Here is a 23124-nt window from a genome sequence, read left to right on the forward strand (position 1 = left end):
ATGATGAGTTTCAATAACAACTAATAAAATGTAAATAATTTTTCATATTGTATTTTATTTCCTTTTTTTTTTTTTAAGAAGTGCATTCATAAATCTTTGCAACAGCAAATAACTTCCAACTTTATGCAGGCCTATTTGAGGCTACTTTTAAAAATCACAGAACATCAGTAGGCCTAACCATAAGTCAACAAAACATGCTGAATGTTACAAGTGTGAAACTTGTGTCTGGGTCTTAAAGGGATAGTTCACTTTAAAGGGGCTATATGCAACTTTTTCCCCAAAATAAACGTAACAATAGCCTTTTTATTGTACCATTTATGACTCAAACATCTCCTGATGAGCATACTGACACCTTGTCCGCTCACAGTGGGTGCACCTATAAGCCTGTATCCTATTTTTCCTATTTTCTGGCGGGTCGTTTTTTCCCACGCTGTCTGCGGATGTGACGTCACCACCGCTGCGAGAGCGAGCAGAAAATAAGAGCAGTTCTGTTTTTTGGCCACAGGTGTCAGTTGCGAGTTTAAATTTCAGAAAAACGCATATAGCCCCTTTAAAATGAAAATTCTGTCATCATATAGGCCTATATACTCACCCTCAATTTGTTTCAAGCCTGTATGAATTTCTTTCTTCTGCTAAACACAAAGCAAGATATTTTGAAGAATGTCAGTAACCAAACAGTTAACTGGTCCCATTGACTTCCATAGTAAGAAAAAATATATATACTATGGAGGTCAATGGGACCAGTTAACTGTTTGGTTACTGACATTCTTCAAAATATCTTGCTTTGTGTTAAGCAGAAGAAAGAAATTCATACAGGCTTGAAACAAATTGAGGGTGAGTATATGATGACAGAATTTTCATTTTAAAGTGAACTATCTCTTTAAGCGCACATTTTAATGCACATCGTCTCAAACAAAATCAGCACAATGGACAGCTCTCTGATCAGTGAACGACAACGCTTTTTGTTCACAGCGCATAACACATAACAGTCAACTGCATTGAAGGCATGTTATCAGATCAAAGAGATTTGCATTACAATTTTTTTCAGCCACATACAAGATTTGTATGTGGCTAAAATTATTTAATATCATATTCAGATTTAAACAATAAACAAAATGCACCATTCATGTAATTTGCACGTGTCATTCACGTCATTTGAATTTTAATTTTGAACTTTGAATAACCGCCCATATCAGTGGGAACAATGAGGACGCGCTTTTGACGCGCAGAGGTGTTCGATGCGGGGCTGCACTGCAGAGAGAAATAAACGCAAGTCGTCCTTCACCTGCAGCCTTGATCTGTATTTATTTTTAATCATGGTCAGTGCGGAAAACCCACACTCACACAAGTGGAGGTGAAGGGGATTAGGACTTGCATAGCCTTAGTGGAGATCTGAGGGAACTCGCTCTCCACAGACAACCAGAAACGCGTGATCGGCATTTCTGCCAGTCTCTGCTTCAAGTCCACATTCGAGCTGAGATCGACCAGTTTTTGTTAAAGCTTAATAAAAATTTAAAATAAAAAAGTTCGATTTCGTGCATTGATTTGTATTAGTAGGCCTACACTAGTCTTTTCTGTCTGTGTCAGCTGCAAAAATTAAGTTGAAGATCGCCATCTCCGTATTGAACACGCCTACAGAGAGAAATGCACATCATGGCCATTCGGATTACATTGAGTAACGTTAGCTAGCCTATTTCTTTTCGTTTTGAATAGTTTCGTTTAAAGAAATGTAAAGCTTTCTTAAATATTTTTCATGTCTATGAGGCATAAACTGAGTTTCGATTAATTTATAATAAAAAATTAGAGATATGAGATATGAATTTATGATGCGCTCCAGTTCACGCGTGCAATGCAATTGATCGCGGCTATATTTGCTTCTTATTTATTAAATCCAGGCAATTTGTTGAATAAACATTTATTAAAATTAAGATACAATTTATACAAAACGAAATTCACTTTAAACTAAAGAGTCTTTCTACAAAACGAAACTTAATGAAGTGGTCAATCATGTCTGACCCACTCCATGTCCCCGATGCATCCTATCTTACTCATGGTGTTCACTTTTCATAATCAACATATAGATGGAAAAAAATAACATAATATTTTAACATATGAAACTAAATGCGTTTATTTAATGGCTACAACACATAGGCTATTAGGCACATTCAAGTTAATTCTCCAATTAATTTTAAAATGATTGAAAAAAATAAACATAGCCTACCCCTTAAAAAAATAATTGTATTGCAGTTTTTTCTAAGTACAAGAAACACTCTTTCTGCGTAAAGTGTTTGTGTTGAAAACAGGTGCCATTCATAAAATCCTTCAGTTTTCGAGTAGGCCTGTGCCTTGAGCACATGTGCACACGTTGAGCCAGAAGGAGCCATTGCTTAATCTGTCAGCATTACTACTTGTCACTAATCAGTCAACTCGTTTGTACCACGACGCGAGTATCCCGCGTAGCTTTTACCCAGTATACCGCGACGCGAGTATATGGTTTATTTTTATTTTTTCTTCACGTCGCGCCTCCCCTGTGGCTCTTGGGCGCCCCCCAGGGGAGGCGCGCCTCACCTATTGAAAACCGCTGGTATAGCACATTTCATACACAGTGGCAATTCAATTGCATGACAATTTGTAAGATTCTTCTTATTATTATTATGATTTGTATTATTAATGATGCTTATTGGATTTAGAAGAAGAATGTCGTTATTATTATTATTTATTTTATTATTATTTAAAAGAAGAAGAATTTTTATTATTTTGTCAGTCTGAATTATGTTCAGTCCCAGTCCGTGCGCAGCTGTCGGGCCTAACCTTGAACCGTCAGGTAAAGCGCACAGGCTCGCAACTGGAGGAAAACATAGGCCTATCAAATGCTTTGGTAAAGTCACACAAATTAAACATTGAAGGCCATGTTGCACAAAAATAAACACTGAAGTTTATAATTACTTCCCTATTCGCACGGGATTAGTATATGTGGGGAGCTCTGGTGATTTGTAATAATCGCAGAGAATGTCTGTGATCTTAATCCCGTGTGAATCGGCCATGTCTGTAATATGTCAAGTAAAAATTCCCCCGCAAACTACCTACCATATTTCGCCAAACACCGAGGTCCTGTGATAATATTAGTCCCGTGCGAATCGGCATCTATTTGGCCGGGATTAGGCGGATCGTATATAATTTTTGCAAGGTTTTTGTGTCCTGTGCGCATTTCTATCTTTATCTTTCACGAAGAATGGAGCTAGGCTGCATATAATGCCCACCGTTATGAATTCCTGTGCGGCCGCGCGGATTATCATCGTGGACTTCAGGAAGGAGTCAAGAGGCACACACGACACCATCCACATCAATGGAATGGCTGTTGAGCGTGTCTCCAGTTTCAAGTTCCTGGGGACCCACATCTCGGCGGACATGTCGTGGACGACCAACACCTCCAGCCTGGTCAAGAAGGCTCACCAGCGCCTCTTCTTCCTGAGGACACTGAGGAAGAATCAGCTCTCCTCGGCTATCCTGGTGAACTTCTACCGCTGCGCAATAGAAAGCATCCTGACCAACTGTGTGGCAGTGTGGTATGGGAGCTGCTCTGTTGCGGAGCGCAAGGCACTGCAGCGGGTGGTGAAAACTGCCCAGCGCATCACAGGAACTCCACTGCCTGCCATCGAACACATCCAGAGGAAACGCTGCCTGCATCGAGCTCGCAGCATCCTCAAGGACTCCTCTCACCCAGCCCACAGACTGTTTGCTCTCCTGCCCTCCGGCAGGCGTTTCAGGATCCACCGGACCAGGACCAGCAGACTAAAGAACAGTTTTTTCCCCAGAGCTGTCTCTTTATTGAACTCAAACCCCCGTTGATCCACTTCCCTCATAAACTGCGAACTCTCCTACCTCACACCTACATTCACTTTGTTATTTGCACTACCGACTGTTTATTACAGTAACAACTGTTTACTTATGCATTCTGCACCACCATACCGTAACTGGATTATGCTCATTTGCACTGCCGACTGTATTTACAGTAACAATGTTTACATTTGCATTTTGCACCGTACTTCTAACTGGAATATGCAACCACTTTCCACTGCACTTTTACACTTTCTTTCGGATAGCTCTGTCCATAATTTATTGTACTAACTTAATCCACTGCTATATTCCTCATATTAGCCTAACATATTATTGTATACCTCTAACTGTAAAATTCTGTTCAAGTAATAACCGTCTGTATATTTATTCATAGTACATATTCACCTGTAAATTCTGTTTATAGTAATAGCCATCTGTATATTATATTCTAGTACATATTCACCTGTAAATTCTGTTTATAGTAATAGCCATCTGTATATTTATTCACTGTATATATTCATCTGTAAATTCAGTTTTACTTATAGTAATAACCATCTCTCTACTTATACATATTTATATATATTCAGAACATTTTTATGTCCTGCACTTACGCAACCATTGTATATCCTGCACTTGCTGCTATTGCACTTCTGGTTAGACCTAAACTGCATTTCGTTGCCTTGTACTTGTACTTGTGTAATGACAATAAAGTTGAATCTAATCTAATCTAATCTAATTATAGCCTACTTTCACTTTAGAATGAGCCACACTTTGGGAGTAAATTGCTTGAATGGTGTGTTTAATATTATTCTTAATGAAAAACACAAAAATAGAACAGTACAATGACAACTCGCTTAAATGGGCACTTTTACATTTAGCTTTGAAACTGAATCTTCCGTCGTATATTGTTATTACATTGCTCAGTTAGCCTATCTCATTATTTGTATTACTATAAAACAATCAAAATGATATCGATATGACTGTTTATAATTTCATACAGCTATATAACGAAAAAACATTTTCAAGTAATATCATATCCGGGAGATAAGTCAGTAAATTCGAGTAAAATCACAGCTTATCCCGTGCGAATGCGCCATGGAAAATTCAGATGTGGGGAGCAATTTCTAAATCACACGAGGTCCCCAGATAATAGCCTACTTATCCCGTGCAAACAGGGCTTTAGTTGTTGTTGTTTTTTCCACAGTGGGTCATATAGCATATCTTTGTCAGTGCGTTTTGTGGTGTTAGGAATTGTTTTTCTGCGCATTTTCGCACTAACTCAAAACGTGCGTACACCACCTCCTGAGCTGGTGTAGGATTTGAGAGTGCCGTACGCCAACGTCCATATTGATAAATCTCAAAGTCACCGTGGTTTTGTGTGTACGCCAGGTGTACGCTGGAAATTTGGTGTACGCACTTTTGATAAATGAGGGCCAGTGAGAGCAGGTCGAATCAGTGAGCACGGCTTCTGCGTGGGACAGGCCCAGACATTGCACAAACCTCTTGCAGAAGCTCAAACGTGCTGTGTAACACTGAGATGAACCTCATTGGTTCTCGCACGTCAAGTGACCATGCTTGAGCTTCCATTTACCATAACTGATGTGTGAGTTGATGAATGTTTATATGTGAACAAAAGCCTCAATTAAATCTGTTCAGCATATAAAGCGATCATGTCTCTTGAGAAAATGGACTAAACTGCTTGATTTAATATGGATTAGTCTTTTTATGAACTTTTTGAAGCGTCAAAGTGGTAGTTGCATAGCTGTCAATGGAGAGACAAAATATCACTCAGATTTAATTAAAAATATCTTAATTTGTGTTCCAAAGATGAATGACAGTCTCACGGGTTTGGAACAACATGAGGGTGAGTCATTCATGACATATTTTTCATTTTTGGGTGAACTATCCCTTTAAGACTCATCTGAAGTCATGAACCAATGAGAACATGACACAATGGCTACATCCGAAAACCTAGGCAGCTGACTCGTTGCCTCGCTGCCTAATCAGACAATGGCTTGTAAGGCAGCGTTTGTGCAAGAAGGCACCTCACGAAACTAATTTCGGACAGACTTCTTAGGCAGTGTAACCGTTTAATGATCTACAGCAAAACATAGAGAGCTTTGTTGAGAACTAAACAAATATTGCATTACTACATTAGTAATTTCTTGCTAGAAATGACATCAGAAGTGGAAAATGTTGGTAAAAAACGCACATTTACTCACAAAATGACCAGCAAACACAACTTTTAGACACCATCTTTTTTTTCCAGCTCAACTGTCACAGAATGGAAAGCACAGGATTTTGGGATATCAAAGGCAGCTAAAGATACAAATATGCTGCCTTCAAAAATTGATCAGATGAAGATATCTCAGGAGACATCATTACAGATGGGCACTTACATATATTTAACTGCATGGCACAAGTTTCAATAGAAATGAGTGGAGCAGACAGTAGGCACTTGCACACAACACGTACGTGAGCTGCTTCCCCATCTCTTCCCTTTATCCTGTCACTATTCTACACTGTCCTAAAAGAAGAAGGAAGAAAAATATTAAATAAATACATCAAATTGCAAAGAAAAAAAATTATACTTGTGTTACCATAAATGCTTGGCAGTACAGTTTAACCATATTTCAAAGACAATAGAAGTAACTATTATACTTTTAAATGTGTACAAGTGGGTCACTTAAGGCACACTTAAGTTCAACTAACTACATTTAATACTATATAAATGTAAACTATAATACATTTTCATTTAATTGCAAATAACAATTGTCTCCAATAATCAGTTAAGTGTCCAAACTTTCTTATTTTCGTAATAAGTACTCTTTAAAAGTAGCTTTTTCACAAGGGGCTTCATGCTTCACACCACACAGGATGTATCTTTCATGCATACTCACTATTACCTTCACTTTCTCTTTTCATATATCACACATTTATCACATAAATATAATGAAAATCACTCATCAATCATCACATAACAATTAAAATGGCATGGCAGTTGATGAACCAGAGTCTCTTAATCAGATAACACAAGGAAGAAACGACATTGCAATGACATAATATTGATGACAATATATGAATCTTAGTATGCATGCATAATTTCAAAGAATTTTTTGAAGTTTAGTTAACTAGCCAATTACAGTTATAATATCATGAAAAGTTTAGAATAGAGAAAAGACACGTGTTACCTATACAAACACATTTCGCTACCAAACACTAGGGCAACATTAGTTTATGTATGTTAATATTCTCCTCCAAGCATGAATAATCTGTAATCTGCACATAAAGCAAAAATGACTTTTATATTAGTGTATTCTCTCTAGAAAACCTCCAAACACTTCCTCTGGGGATTTTAATCATGTTTTGTTCTCTGTCATTCTTTTCTTGGTTTGTAGACAATTTGAACAAAGATGCCCTGTTTTATATTCCAGTGACACAAAAGTAGAACAACATAAATGCGGTGTGAGGTGGAGCTTGTACTTGGCATTGTTTTGAACTCCACCAGCAATTCCAGGGAGACTCTTCCAGTCTGCATTGACCACTGTGTTTTGTTGGGCGAACAACAACAGCTCAGGCCTGACCTGGCATCTGATCAAACTAAGGAGGGCAACTCTATTAGATTCACTTCAGACTCACTGACGGCAGTGACACAGAACAGGGCGATGGTGAAATTGGAGTCAATGATGAACAATGTCTGCACTCAGCTCATTTAGCCAATTCCACCTGCAGCCATCAGACAGTACAGCGCCTCTTTTTATAAATCCTGTGTAAAGATGCTGAACATGTACCTGGTTTTATCAAACAAAGATTCAGCACTATTACTACCATGTGCATTTATATACGTACATTGACCTTATTCATTTTTATTACACCCAGGGCCGTTTTTAGGCATAGGCGAACTAGGCGGTCGCCTAGGGCGCCATCAGCTGAAGGGGCGCCAATGAATGCAAATCAGGGGTGTGTGTGTAAAGGGTATCAAGGCCACCCTGAAATATGATTGCCGCCCCCACTGGTTCCCCTAACACTATTGGATCAGAGTACTGTCAATTACTGTCTGAATGTTGCATGTAAAGTTTGTATTTGGAGCACTCAACACAATTAGATCAAAGAGCTCGGTCAAAGCTTTGGCAGGTAATGCTTTTTTTAACCACACAATAAAGCTAAATTCAAAGACCAATTAAAAAAACAGGTACAATAAAAAATGCACAAATCTGTATTTTGTTAGGGCCGTATTTGTGGCAGTCGAGAAGTCTGTGAAATGGGCAGATAGTGTAATATTGCTCGATGTGTATTGTAGAGGCAAGATGTAGACTAACCACACTCACTTTAGCATTTCATGATATCATTATATTTAGACTCTATTAAGCTTTCTTCTTTTACTTGCACCTCCAAAAGGTGTGTGTTTTTGCGCTAATGCATTGTTAAAGGATCAGTGTGTAATTGTCCCATATAAAACTTCAACGACCAATTTAAAAATAGTATAATAAAATGTGATAATTCACAATATTTATTATCCTTAATTAAACCGCCTTGTCGAATTTAATGCATCTTTATGGGTGGTGTTGAAAGCTGAATCGATACATTCAGTTCTAATAGTGTCGTACAGGGCATAGCGTTGCGTTATTTAAAGGGGAAGTTCAATGAGAAACAAAGACCGCACTGAATCAGTATTTATTCTTGTTGCTTTCATGTGACTGGAACAGCTTTTATACGTAGTTTCCAAATTGTATTTGTATATATTTGTTAATGAGGATTACAGTTCCAAAATGGTATGTAGCATATGTATGTATTTGTTAATAAGGATTAAAATTAATACCAGTAATACCATGTTGTTTTTTAAGATTTGGCTGGGGGGTGCCGATAAGGATTTCGCCTAGGGCGTCAAAATGGCTAGAAACGGCCCTGATTACACCTCACTCAGGCCAGACTGATCTCATGAAATGTCGTATATATGACACGCCAATTCGCTATGCCATTTTGGCGTGCTATCAAGACGCATAATCGCTTTTTATCGTGTTTATCAATGCCGTTTCATTCTATCCCCCTACACTGTCCCTACCCCTAAACCTACCCATCACACACACACTGCTCCTAAACCCATCACAAGAAACATTCTGCATTTTTACATTTTCAAAAAAACATAATTTAGTATGTTTATAAATCCATTTACATTCACGCGGAATCACACGGCGTAGACATACACGCAGAATCACACGCCGTAGACATACACGCGGAGATGATGGTTCGTTTCGGCGTACACATACACACAGAATCACACGGCGTAGACATACACGCGGATAGCTCAAAATGCATACAGATAACACGCCATTTGGCTTTAGAAAGTGGCGTGTATGTTTAAGCAAAGTCATGATGTCATGTTGCACAGGCACACAGTACTTATCGGTTGTACTAAAAATGAGCTCAGAGGACTTCAGTGTGTTACAGGTTTGCAACACATTTCTTGAAACCTTCACCCATTTTCTCACAACATTAAACACAAAACCAAATTTTCAACTCTTCCTGAAAAATCAAACAATCGGCTCAAAACCATTTCACCTGTACTCAAAATCAAACAAAGCTTTCCGATCATACACAAAGGACCCTATCATACACCCGGCACAATGCGACGCCAAGTGTTTTTTGCTAGTTTCAGCCTGACGCAGTTCTCATTTTCACATCCAGCACCACATTGTTTAAATAGCAAATGCACTCACGCCCATCTATTTGCCCATGAGTTGTGCTGCATGGTCTGAAAATGAGGTGTGTTCAGGCGCATTGTTGGCGTGTTGCTATTTTGAGACAACTGAAAACGACTCTGGCATTGACCAACAAATACCTAATCTAAAGTCAATGGTGCAGTATTTTTGTGCTATTTAAAGGGAACGTTAGTAATATGCGCCTATAGACGGGTGCACAACTTGCATACAACTTGGCTTATTACACACACAGGGCACAGAAACACAAACATTTATAAAAAAATAAAAGGATTCCTCTCTGGAGAAGCGTTCAGTCTTTCCGCTTGCAAATTCCACCATGTAAATAGCGAATCCGCCATGGTGCAAGCGCGACTGGCTTTTAAAGGAAATGGGAGATGAGACTCTGATTGGTTTATTGCATGTTACGCCCAAAACACACCCATGACTCATTAAGAGAATAGGTACAACCCTTTTGGACCATGCGCCTGGTGCACCGACTTTTTTTTCCATTGTTAAACTAGCAAAAGTGGATCGGACACGCCCTAAGTGCACCTGCGCCATGCGCTTCAGACCATGCGCTCAGATCATTAAAAACACTACATCTAAAAACGGAGAACACAGCATCCAGAGCTTGTAGTTACAGAAAAAATATTGTATAAAGTAAACAAAATGTACAATTACATATTCACAACTGAATATACTGCAAGTATAGTATTGTATTGAAAATTGTATTGAATGTCATACATCCAGCACTTGCATACTGTACAAATACAGTAGCCAGTAGCCCAAATTGTCAAAGAAAACTCTAAATGAAAAGCATGTTACACTACACTCAAAAAAGTTGTGCAACTGCAAAATCAAACTCAGTGAGAGATTCGTTCTGCCTCAGCATCACATCTTCGTGTTGACTCCAGCCTGAGGACTTTGTCCACTTCACAGGCAATGTTGTCTCTTGCAAAGGATCCTGCCTTGACAAACACTCCACACCTTCCTCATCCACGTTCTCCTTGTCCACCACCCCTTAATCTTACTCTTCTCCCTCTCAGATTATTTCCATCCATTATTATTCAGTGCACCTGCACCACCTGTGCACGCTGAACCGGCTCTGAAATATTTTGTACAGTTGGTTTTATCACATCATAAGAAACAAGTGTGAAAAACGTTGAGCCGTTGTTTGTCTCTGGTCTATTGTCAACCCCACCCATCTTGTTATCTGATTATTTTTGTATTAATTTGCCCCACCTGTTCTCCCTCATTACCTGCCTTGTTTGTTCCCTTTATAATCTCCTTGTGTTTGCAGTCGGGTGCTGGATTGTTGTCTGATGTCTTCTGTTCCCTGTTGTGCTTCATGTTCCTGCTCCTCGTATTTAGTTTATGTCAAGTTTGGTTTTCCCCTTCCTGGGTATTTGGTTTGTGTTTGTTTATTTTATTATTTAATAAAATCACAATTTCTTTTGCGTTTGAGTCCTCGCCTCATCTCTGCACCCGAAACCGTGACAGTTGTGTGTAAACAATGACAAATGTTGTAGTTGTTTAACTTGACACTTGTGTTTACCATTTTCGCTAATCCATGTTGAACAGTCTGATTGATACCAGCACAAAAAAAACGTTTTGTTTATAACAGGGAATTCTATACCTTCTTCCAGAGAGTAATGCTGCGTTCACACCAAACGTGAATAGAGTGTCAGGAGCAAGTGATTTCAATGTTAAGTCAATGGAAAGGCGCGTTGATGCGTGTCTGGAGGTCCTGCGGCACGATAGACGCGATTCCGCCTCATTCGCGTGAGTGGTGCTTTTGTGCATTCACGCGTTTGAAGCGAATTCGCGTCTGACGCCCGAGTTGAAAATTTTGAACTTTGCCGTCAATTCGCGCCGAGTTAACCAATCAGGAGCCTACTTGCTGCTGTCACGTTGTAAAGTGACGTGATGAGAAACCCTGCATAATTTAAAATACTACTATTGTGCTACAAAATGTAGTTTTAAGACTTTTTCAGGTGAGAATATAGTTGTTTAAAGCTCAAATGTGTGGTTCATTTATAAAGAGAGCACCTATTTAAAAAAAGGCGTTTAACACCTTCTGTTGTTTGCCCCTGGCTCTGATGTCCTGTAGTGGTTCGTCTTGTGTATATCTAACGGGCGATCTTTGGTGTCATGAATCTATAATTTTTTGTCTGCCAAATCGTTTCGACTGAGGGAAAAAGAGAAGTTTCATAACTTAATTTTTTTAGGAAATTTAAATATACATGCAGTGAAGATAATGTAGGAGTTGCCTGGACCACATTTGTGTGGCTATTAATGATAAGAGGCAGAGTGGTGTTTTATGACATATTTCTCCTTGAGCGCCTTGAACACGCGTCTATTTTGCTTCAAACGCTCGGTTTACACGCACGTCCAATTCGCTGTGGACGCGCGAATGGATTCAAAATGTTCAAGCGTCAAACTAGACGCAATTTGACACTCTATTTGCATTTAGTGTGAACGCAGCATAAGTATTCATAACAGGGATGTGTTTAGAGTTTTGATAAAAAAGTGCATGAGAATTGCAAATGGTGTCTACTTGCTTCTACTTTAAGGTTTTGCAGAAAGGTGATTTATTCAACAAATGGGTTTAGGCCATAGACTGTAAAAAAAATATGGACGTAGTGTCCGTGACGTCACCCATAGGATACTGATGAGCCGCTCTGAAGCGCAAAGTATGGACGAGATGGCCGTTGCCATCTTGGCAGCGCGTCACTCCCGGATAACAGAAAATGGGCAAAAAGGCAAGACGTGGGCGGAGCTGAAGTGACGTGATGACTTACAGACAGCAGATAAATGGCTATCCACCCGTCACTAGAAGTGGCCACGCCCTTAATTATGCAGAACGTTAATGCTTTATATAATGTAAACGAATGAGTTATAAAAAAATTCACCCCCCTCACAGTTGTCATGAAGGGCAAAATTAGCCATATAGACCAAAACCACAATTTGTACCAGGCTGTAAACATGTTTTATTCTGCTGTAAAGTTGGTCATTTTAACATGGGGCTCAATGAGATTCTCCTCCCTTCTGTAGCCTGTCCCTAGCGGCCAGTCGATGAATTGCAGTATATGTCACTTCCGTATTGGCTTCAAGAGAAACTGCGGGAGGTTGCCGCTTGGTTTAGGCCTTCGGGAATTTGGTTCAGAATGGGGTTTAATGTCTTAGCAATTGTGAAAAACTCTAATATTACTGTAATATTTTTGCAGTGTTTGTCTTGTTGCTAAGCTGATTTTTAGGCTACAGGAATAATAATATTAATAATAATAATAATACATTTTATTTATATAGCACCTTTTCACTCAAGGATGCTTTAAAATGTATATACAATAAAGAAAACATAGCACGAGTAGGGTGGACAATGATAGCAGACAATAGAACAAGCAAATAGCAAATAAGAACAAAGCTAATACAAAGACATAAAAGAAGCCATCATATAAACAGGTTATCTAATAGCAACACATATTTAAGCACATAAACAAAATAGAGAACAGTACTTAAGAATGATAATATTTAGAAAACAAATAGGTTTTAATTTGCGATTATAAGTCATAAATATTATTAATATGACAAAGTGATCGGGCAGAGAATTCCAGAGTTTAGGTGCAGCAATGCTGAATGATCTACCACCCATAGAACAAAGGTGATACCGACGGACAGAGAGAAAGCCGGAGTTTGAATCAGGGTGTAAGGGAGGAGCAGGTTACAAAGATAATGTGGAGCCAAGCCATGCAGAGGTTTAAAAGTGAGCTGTATTATTTTGTACTTATTAAATGTGATCCAGACTTATTTTAATAAAGTACAGCACAATTAGATCAATAAATAAACTTTAATTCTGTACATAAAGTATATACACAGAAATATCATGATGATGCAGTACAATCTTATCAGCCAGCTTCATTTAGCTCAAATTAAAAGATTATCAAAAGTAAGTTAAATGTATTTATTTTTGTTTAAAAAATGTTTTATATGTATGTGTGTGTGTATATATATATATATACATATATATATACATATACATATATAAATATATATATACATATATATATATATATATATATATATATATATATGCATACATACATACACACACATACATATTTGTGCTGCCAAACAATTAATCGCATCCAAAATAAAAGTTTGTTTACATATGTGTACTGTGTATGATTATTATGTTTATATAAATACACACTTGCATGTATATATTTAATATTTTTTATATGAATATATAAAATATTTATATATAATATAAATTATATAAATATATATACAGTATATACATGCAAATATTTCTTAAATATATACCTGTGTGTGTATTCAAATATACATAATTATACACAGTTCACACACATATTATGTAAACAAACTTTTTTTTGGATGTGATTAATATATGAATCAGATCAGAGAAACATCTTATCAAGAGACTGAGATTATGTAATAAATTATGTAAAAATGTTTACTGTAATTATCTTCTTCGGTCATACCTGCTGTGATGGTGCATGTTTCTGCTTCATTTAGCTTTTAATATTCAAAACCTATAATGCCTTGCGTTTACTTAATAATAAAAGATGATCAGTATGACATGTAACACATATCAAATGTTTGAAAAATCGAGACAGCTGAACACCCTAGGACATTAAAAACATGTCAAGATATGTTGGCTGAAACCCTTGTCCACATGGTTTTATCACAGTCCAGGGGGTGTGTTGGATCATAGAATGTGTTATTTCTGCTTTGCATTTAGTAACATCTGAAAACCTGACACAGCTGAGATCTGTTCTTTCCTGCTCTGTTCTCAAAAGCACGAGTGGAAAATAACATGTTGGAAGTTTGAGTTAAATAAAAATAAAATTGTCAATTTCCAAAGTGTTGCTGACAGCAAAACAATAATTATACAAATAAAAAAACACTGTACATTTATTGACAAAATAAACCATATAGCATCAGACATGTGTTGGGTTTTATGGAAATATTTGAAGCATTAAAAATGTTGCTTTAACAATTAAGATATTTCAAAACAGTGTGATGTGAGTTGAGATGCTATAGTGAATAGTTGATCATGAAAATTGCTGCAGTTGGTGATCATTCAATAAATTAAATACAGAAAACACAATTCACACAGATGAGGGAAAAAAATGACATACATTCAGCAGTTAATGAAACACAATGGCCCCAAAAAGTATTTGGACATTTAAGCTAAACTTGAAGTACGCATATCATTGCATTAGATATCAAAATATCAAAGCAAGTGACATTTAAAAAATATAGGTTAAGGTTTGAAATTATATAATAACAGATGTTTTGTTAGTTGAATGTATGCATTTTTAGGTGAAACTTAGGTGTCCAAATACTCTTTGGAGTCGGTGTACATTCTTCCTTTGTGACGGAGGGAGACAGGGGTTAGAAGAGGGCTGTTCTGATCCCTCCTGCGAGCCCTGCAGTGTCTGCTCACCCTACAGGTGGCCCTGGAAAGTCTTCTTTTCTTTTCTCTGTTCTTTCATTTCATATATTCTCCAGGACGTCACAGGGCACGAATCCTCTCTTTTTTCCACTGGCTACTCTGATGAAACCATTGTGTTCATCCTCACCGCTGACACAAATCTGAAAGTGTGTCGATGCAGCAGCATTATCAAGCTGTTTGTGGCGGGAATCCAACTTAGAAATGATTAGACTACAGCAAATGTTTAAATGTACTCACTTGTCCCTCTTTCAGGGTGATCTGCCCTTGTTCCTTACAGCCAATAAAGGTTCGGTGACATCTGAACACCCTGTCGCCTGCCCTCACCTGATGCGCAAAGGATGCCGGGAAAAAACCTATTCTATCTTCAATCACACCCTGGAATTGTTAGTAAGAAACACAAGAACAAAATGGTATGTTCAAATATACAATTGATTAAAGTAATCATTTTGACATAACAATATTGGTCTGTTTGTCACACAAAGCAGCACACGTAACATACAATTTATATAGACCACTTAAATTTTTTTTTAAATGGTGCTTTGGTGTCATTTGTTAAAGCTTGAAAGCTTGTTTCTCATCAATATGTAATTGCATGAATAAGGGCATTGCAAACGTTTTCATATTTGACCCCTCACTAAGAATTTCTGTGTATTCAATTTTGAAATACTTCAAAGGAACCAACCAAATATCATGTTGACCATGTATTGGTGATGAACTTCAAAACAAATAGCACAATACATTTATAAAACCAATGTATATTTATGCATTTGTAATGTACTATTTGTAAGCATTGTTGTTCTAAATCGTCAAGCTGCAGAAAGATACAGAATGTCGCGTAAAGGACAGAATCAATTTTTTTACTGTGAAAGTGGAAGCCTTTTCTCAAACATTCTGCAAATCTGTCATGATTTTACCTTCCACCAGTCATCACTGGAATCATCTGCCAGGATTATTCGATCTCCGGGACTGCAGGGAGACAGGAACACATTAGGACAAATTAGTACATTACATCCCCTTTAAATAGTACGAAATGAATTTTGGAATTAATTTTGGATTGAAAGCTTTGATGAGGCTGAAATTCTGCAATAGGCTCATTCCATTACATGAGGCCAGAATGAAACTGCACATGCAAAAAGATTTAAAGTCAACCTGCAGCCTCAGCTTCCCGGTGAGGTTCTAAGAATCAGATCTGAATCCAAAGGAATTGAAAGTGCTATTGTGTAAATGATTGTAAAGAGGAATGTGCGTGCAATCAGAATCAGTCTGAGCAAGGACAAGAACACAGAGGTCACAATCAAAGTACCAGACCAAGCTGTTCAAACTCTGTCAATTTAACCTCTGCCAAAACCACAGGTTTAAATTGGACATGTCAATTCACATAAATTCCCATAATAGATCGTTGTTTAAATAAACGATCAATGAATCTAATAATCGGTAACCTTATAGGTGCTGTATGCAAGAATGAGAGGTAGTGGTTGAAATGGGTACTGCAGTCCAAATTCAAAATATTGTTTGCCCCACCCCCTCCTCCTCAGACTCGACGTTCACGCAGGTTGCCAGTTTAAGTACACACAACAGGAACGAACGCAACTGACAATGGAAGGCAAGGAGACTTATACACTGTAAGTTGGGACGTGCTTCCATTCATTTTAGATGACTGCCGATGATTTTTAGTTCGGGTAGGATCTGCGATCTCTGACCCAGTTTGTTGGATGGCTTCCATGGCAGCAATATGCTATTTTTTCCGCCAACTGGCAACCTGGCGTGTCAAAATACTATTGGATAAATTGGCAACGTGCGTTATCGCATTGACAAAACCCCCCCCCCAGACATTCTGACATGGAATGCACATTTCAAAGTAAAATAACTGTCTGTAGCATTGTATTTCAGAGAAACGCGTTTGTGAACTTAGCATGTTTCCTTAATATCTGCAAACATATTATGGTATTTTTATGTTTAAGTATAGTCAAAAACTTACATACAGCACCTTTAACCTCTTAAATCTGTAAGGTGGTGCCGATCGGTCTGGGCCGAGAGATGCCGTTCAGTCTGAACAGAGAAACCGTGATTTCCCGGAGACAAAGGACTTTCCCAAAGATTACCATTCGAACACTTCCCCAAATACACAACAGCCCAACCCGAGACACATCACACTGAGACACACACATCACACATTCACACCCTGCACAGCACCCTCTGTATAACTCACTCTCACCCACACTGAAAACTCATTCAAAATCTATGCAACGTTAAATGTATACAATGTGTAACTATGCATGTTTAGTATCATTTGAAACGTATCAGTGCGTCTGGTAAAATTGTCTCATTCTCCTAAATCATAATGCAAACCTCCAAGAAGTTATGTAAGTTGATAAAAATACTATGTCTCACCAAAAGATGACCCCCCACAGATCATCTACTCAAGTGCCTCCTGTATGTAAATAAATGCCCTCCTTTGCAGATGTCTAGAACCCATTCAAACACAGATCCTGGTTGCCCATTTGTGACCCCCCTGGATGAGGGACCAAAATCTAATTATAACCTCAAACACCACCATTTGTGGTCTTATTGAATTATCTGGGTATTTAAGGGAAGGTGATACAAGAATCGTGGAGTCTGTATTGAGATTTCCCACACTGCTTGTGTGTAGTTTTTCATGACCAGGTAAACATTTCTAGAATCCTTGATTCTTGAATTATTGTTTCTGTATATGATTGATTGATGCTTTTTTACTCTTTGAGTTGACTTTTGATTGATGTTTCTTACCTGGTTAATAAATCGTTATGCTTTAAACTTACTGCAACGCAATTTGTGTTATTAACTCAGTATTTCATGTTATAACCATAACAGTACGGATATCTGCTCAGGTTAGTTTAACACGGACTAAGACACGGTTTTGGTGAAGCTTAAAGAGCACACCGGATCGATGCTTTAGAGCTCCGACTAACACATTGGCACTAGGTAACGTATACTTGGACTGTAGAGGTTGATAGGCTAAACAAGTCTTTCCGTTTAGAACAATAGTAAATTGTTAGACCAATCTAAATAGGGCAACCTCAATTCCTGATTATTGCAATATTGTTCTAATTAACGTATACGTGGGAAACCACGGCATGATTATAGAAAGTTATCATCAGAATTAGCAAGTTGGTCGCTTGATTCTGTGATAATGGTCATGGCCTCTGATTAGAAACAGTTTTGCATTAATTAAGTGAATTCAGATCTAAGGGAACTGAATAAAAATATTCTGGAATGATCAACGTATTGCACGGGCGTCCAGAATATCAGTGTGTCGCCTCTGCCTAGATGACCAAGACTGACTGGTCCGTAACAGAGATCGTAAACCCGGCCGGTGCGAAACTCTAGACCGTTACTGGAATCTTGAATGCTGAGTATAACATAAGATAAACGATTTAAATTGAAAGACAAAGTACAAATCTAAAGTTAATGGTTAACAAAATCATTTAACACATTTTCATTTAATGGAGTCAGATGAAACAACAAGGTAAATACATACAAAAGAATGTGTTTAAATTGAACTGTTTTATTGTGTAAAAGGAAAGACAGCGATACGCAGAAACACCTTCTCCCTGCCATTGGACGCCGAGAATTGGACCAGTGGGCGGGGTTTTACAAATCCAAAGTGGGGGACGCTACTAAGTTATCATATTACTTAACCTCCACTTACTTAACCAACAGAAAAAAGCTTGGCTTTACAGTGAATATAGGGGATATACCCATCACTTGACAACTGCTTTTAAATTGGCTGACATATTAGAAGTGCTCTATTTTTATAGTGAGAAAAAAAATAAGAGACTGTTTTACATCAAGATGTGATCTGTAAAATCATCGTACAAAACAGATAGACTTGTGTCCAGAGCTGGGCAGATTACTTACCAATTGTAATCGGTTACTGATTACAAATTACATGACAAAAATTGTGTTAGTAACGTAAACCATTACATATGTAAGGTAATATAATATGACTACTTTTCATGATGGAACTGCAGGAGGTTGTGAGTTTAATGAAAAGCAATTAAAATCATAATAATAATTTTAAAAAACTAAAATGAAACACAACTAAAAAGATTTAAAAAAAGATTTTATTTGTTTTCTTGCATGTCATGTGACCATTAACCGACACCAGAGTATCGTGAACTTAATTTTAATATTTATTATTATTACTGTTTGTATTCACAATTTTCTTATTGACCTAATTTACAAATAAATAAATATATACGGTCAAATTAATTTCAGCTGACAAAAGTTGGGGAATCCCTGCATTGCATGTATATATGAATTGACATGAATTTGTACATTTCAATGTGTTTGAAAGACAAAAGCCTTCTAAAGACATTAATACATTATTACATAACTCACTGAAACTGATAATGATAGTGATATTTCAAATAATAATTAATGTGTTGATCAGGAGTTGATTAGATATGCAATGTTGCAATGTTGTGAAAACACTTCTTAAAAGTGTAATGATTTCTGTGAATCCAGTGATCATTTGCTCTGTGGGTCTCAGTTTTCAGTGATATTCTCATGACTAGTGGCTGGTCTGTGTGTGCAATTCCACAAACCTGGAAGACCTTTCTGAACGTATACATGCAGTAAGCGTTTTTAGAAAGAAAAATTTAAAAGATAAAAAGTGGTAGGGAGAATCAATGAATTAAGAATATTTGACTGCCATTGTAAGAATAACATGTAATTATGTAACCAATAAAAAAGTAACTATAGTCTGAATACGAATATTTTAAAACATAATGTAATCTAATTAAAATGATTATGTAATCTAGATAATCAGTTACTACCCAGCTCTGCTTCTGTCATATATAAGCAAATTTGTTTCAGTTAGAGACCAAACTATACCAAGTATTTGTATTTAAAAATGCCACCGACGCATGTGTAAACAGCATACACATTTATTATTTGCGCCACATTTTCGTTTGTAACTTATAGTAGATTGCAGTTTTTGTTTTGGGTCTTCAACATACCCAAACACAACATAAGACAATGCGTAGATCATGGAGTGGCATGACATGCTGCTTGGCTAAAGCTATAGGACTTCCGGGATCTGATCGCGTCACGATCATGATGCAGTTTTCCAACGTCATTTGAAAGTTCAACCAACTTTCATTTTATAGAGACGATGTGTAGACACCAATCGGACACTGTTTTACAGCTGGAGTACACTTGGATTGGTTCGATCGCTTAGATTTACAGGTCTTGAATTGCCATGCTGGAATATCACTCATCCACCAGGATCTTATAACTTGTTTATTCTATGTACTTTTATTGTGGCATTTACACAAGTAAGTAGTTCTAATGTTCAGTAAAATCACTTGTTTGGAGGGTTTTTTAGACCCTTAATTTATAGCCTAATCACTGATCTATATAAATGTAATTTCTATAGATCAGTGAGCCTAATCCATTTCATGGTTTGAAGACATGAATACATTTAGAATATGTAACTATGTTTTATATGATACGCTTTATCGATTAATTTCTTATCGACAATTCATCGATCATAAGATTAATCGATTAATCCTTAGTTTAAATGTTTATGGACTTTTAATGTTTATAATTTTTTATGTTAATAGCGCTGTATGGACAGAATATAGCACACATGTAGAGTAAAATTCGTATAGTTCACTTCAATATATTTTACGATTTGTGTCCCTTTTTTGAAGTTTGAAAGCTTAATTCATCATTACTTTGTAAATGAATAGATGAAAGAATTGGAAAAAAAAGAGAACAGTCTCCTGTTTGACTCTTCACTAAGAATTTCTACGTATTCAATTTTGAAATACTTCAAAAGAAACAACCAAATATCAAGTTGACCATGTATTGGTGGCAAGCTGCATTACAAATAGTACCATGGCACTATTCAACCTGTTACTTTACTGCTAGGGAAAGTTACACTGACCTTCATTCATTAATTTATTATCATTAGTAAGTATCTATTATTTAGAATTTATTATCAAAAATAGAAACCCTGTGCAGTTGCCCATATTCCGAAATAATTGTGAATGCTAGCCCAGTGTGACCGCACCATAATCACAAGATCAGCATCTATTTGAACAAATGTTTATTTAATAGAAACAACATATCAACAAATCAGTCTAGGCAGAAAACTGAAAAGCTACAACTTTTTTCCCCCATGAAAACTAAATGTTTATTCAAGAGTATGCTTGTCAATGTGGGTAAGCACAGAGTGTGTTCTGCATACTAAGAAACCCTGAGCTAAACGTTATCATCAGAAAGTTGTCCAGCAGACAGGAAACAGCCTTCCAGTGACAACTAATCGCATATCCTGTTGAGGATATATTGGATGGGAATAGAGAGAGAGAGAGATCACAAATGGTCACATGATACAGGTGTGAAGACTCAAATCAGCTGTGACACTGAATAACTCAGCACTTCTCTAGTGTGTGTGTGTGTGTGTGTGTGTGTGTGTGTGTGTGTGTGTGTGTGTGTGTGTGTGTGTGTGTGTGTGTGTGTGTGTGTGTGTGTGTGTGTGTGTGTGTGTGTGTGTGTGTGTGTGTTGTGAGGGGGGGGGGGGAGTTTATTATAGCTGTTAGTAGAATACTAGCATCTGCTGTTGATAGCACAAAATAAATATAGGATAGGAATTTACAGCAGCTTATGCCTTCTTTGTTTTCTTCTCACCTCATTTCTAGGTCTTGGTTGTCTTGGGGGGTGAATCCGAATAAAGCCACGTAAGTATTGAGCTGCAGGGGGTCCCTCTTCAGCTCTCTGTTTGACTACAATTTAAACATACAGGGACATAACCAGAAAGAGACTATTACAAGTTACATCACAATTCAACAGAAATGATGCTGAAAATGTGTAGGGAAAAAAAGAAAATACATTTATAGAATCACTTCTAAATCGATTGTTTTATTTATGTAATGCAATGAAAATAAAGTATTATTGCCAGAAGGACGAGTTAAATAAAGACTGGGCTGTAGACATTGGCTAAGGTGGATGTGTTTCTTAAATTTGGACTTTTTCCACCAGCTCCTGGGAAATTGTGTCAAGCAGACACACACACACACACACACACACACACACACACACACACACACACACAACCGGCCCCAGAATAGTTCATATCTGTACTCCTGACAGAATCATGAGTGAATGAAGTGCAGCTGGCGTCAGAAAGATTCGACACAAATCAATTAAAATTTTGACTAAGCTTCATTATAAAAGTATTTTCCCCTGGCCGGAAATATCATGACCTCTGTGCTACACAGCAGAAACTTGAAAAAAGGTACATTTTCAGAATGAAACAAACAGGGGGGAGAACAGGGCTAGTTGTCACAATGGCTAAAGCTCAGAAGCTGGTTTTGAGTCAAAAGTCCAATTGCACTAATGTGCGTTTTCTCTAGCATTACTCCAGTCTTCAGTGTCACATGATCCTTCAGATCCATCATTCTCAGATCCAATAAACTGTTCGCCATAACAAAAACAAAATAACAGTATTTATTTGAAATATAAGTCATTACATTTGAGCATCCTTGGTAAATAAAAAAAAAACCTTACTGACCACAAATTTTCTAACAGTATTGCAGTAGTTTAATTTGCTTAAAGCTGCAGTCTGTAAGTTGTGCCTCTTTGTCGCCATCTCTGTTTGAAACCTGCAACTGCAGTTATATGCAGAATTATCATCGTTACGTGCATCAGCATCGGCTCGTGGATGAATATAATGTTTCGAGAATGTGTGGCTGTCATTCATTCACCGCACCGGTGTGGATACTGTATTCCAGAATCACAGATTCTAAGTCTTGGAAGTATAACCAAAATAAGAATTTTCACCAGAAAATGTCATCTGAACAAGTAAGTAACATGTCTGACACTTTTGTTCTGACCAACTGAGGGAAAAAAGTATTACAATAAATCACACTACCATATTAATTTTACACTTTGTTCTCAAATTGTTAATGTTAACAATATCAGCATTGCGTGACTATGTGTATTTAGTGTGTATTAGCGTTACCTGTAGATTTCAATTTCTGTACAGTCTAATCTTTTGCTTTTGACTACGGGTGAATCTCCATTCACTGATGACTGTCGTTTGGACCTTTCTGGATTACAATC

The 23124-nt window shown here is 37.4% G+C and overlaps 1 protein-coding gene across 2 annotated transcripts in view; it reads right to left on the reverse strand.

Moving 5' to 3' along the window:
- Positions 1 to 14213: 14213 nt before the first annotated feature.
- Positions 14214 to 23124, reverse strand: part of stac (SH3 and cysteine rich domain) — a 31867-nt gene continuing 22956 nt past the window's right edge. Inside the window, exons 9-12 of one of the 2 annotated variants that reach the window (XM_079833549.1) lie at positions 21691 to 21785; positions 15930 to 15981; positions 15253 to 15390; positions 14214 to 15155 (exon numbers count right to left, since the gene is read on the reverse strand). In XM_079833549.1, the coding sequence (XP_079689675.1) occupies positions 15057 to 15155; positions 15253 to 15390; positions 15930 to 15981; positions 21691 to 21785 (384 nt within the window). In that variant the 3' untranslated portion in view covers positions 14214 to 15056. The remainder of the gene's footprint in view (positions 15156 to 15252; positions 15391 to 15929; positions 15982 to 21690; positions 21786 to 23124) is intronic. The other variant, XM_079833550.1, reaches the window with a different exon arrangement.

This window comes from Gobio gobio (genome assembly GCF_949357685.1).
Source record: "Gobio gobio genome assembly, chromosome: 13".
In the NCBI taxonomy this organism is placed as follows: Eukaryota; Metazoa; Chordata; class Actinopteri; order Cypriniformes; family Gobionidae; genus Gobio; species Gobio gobio.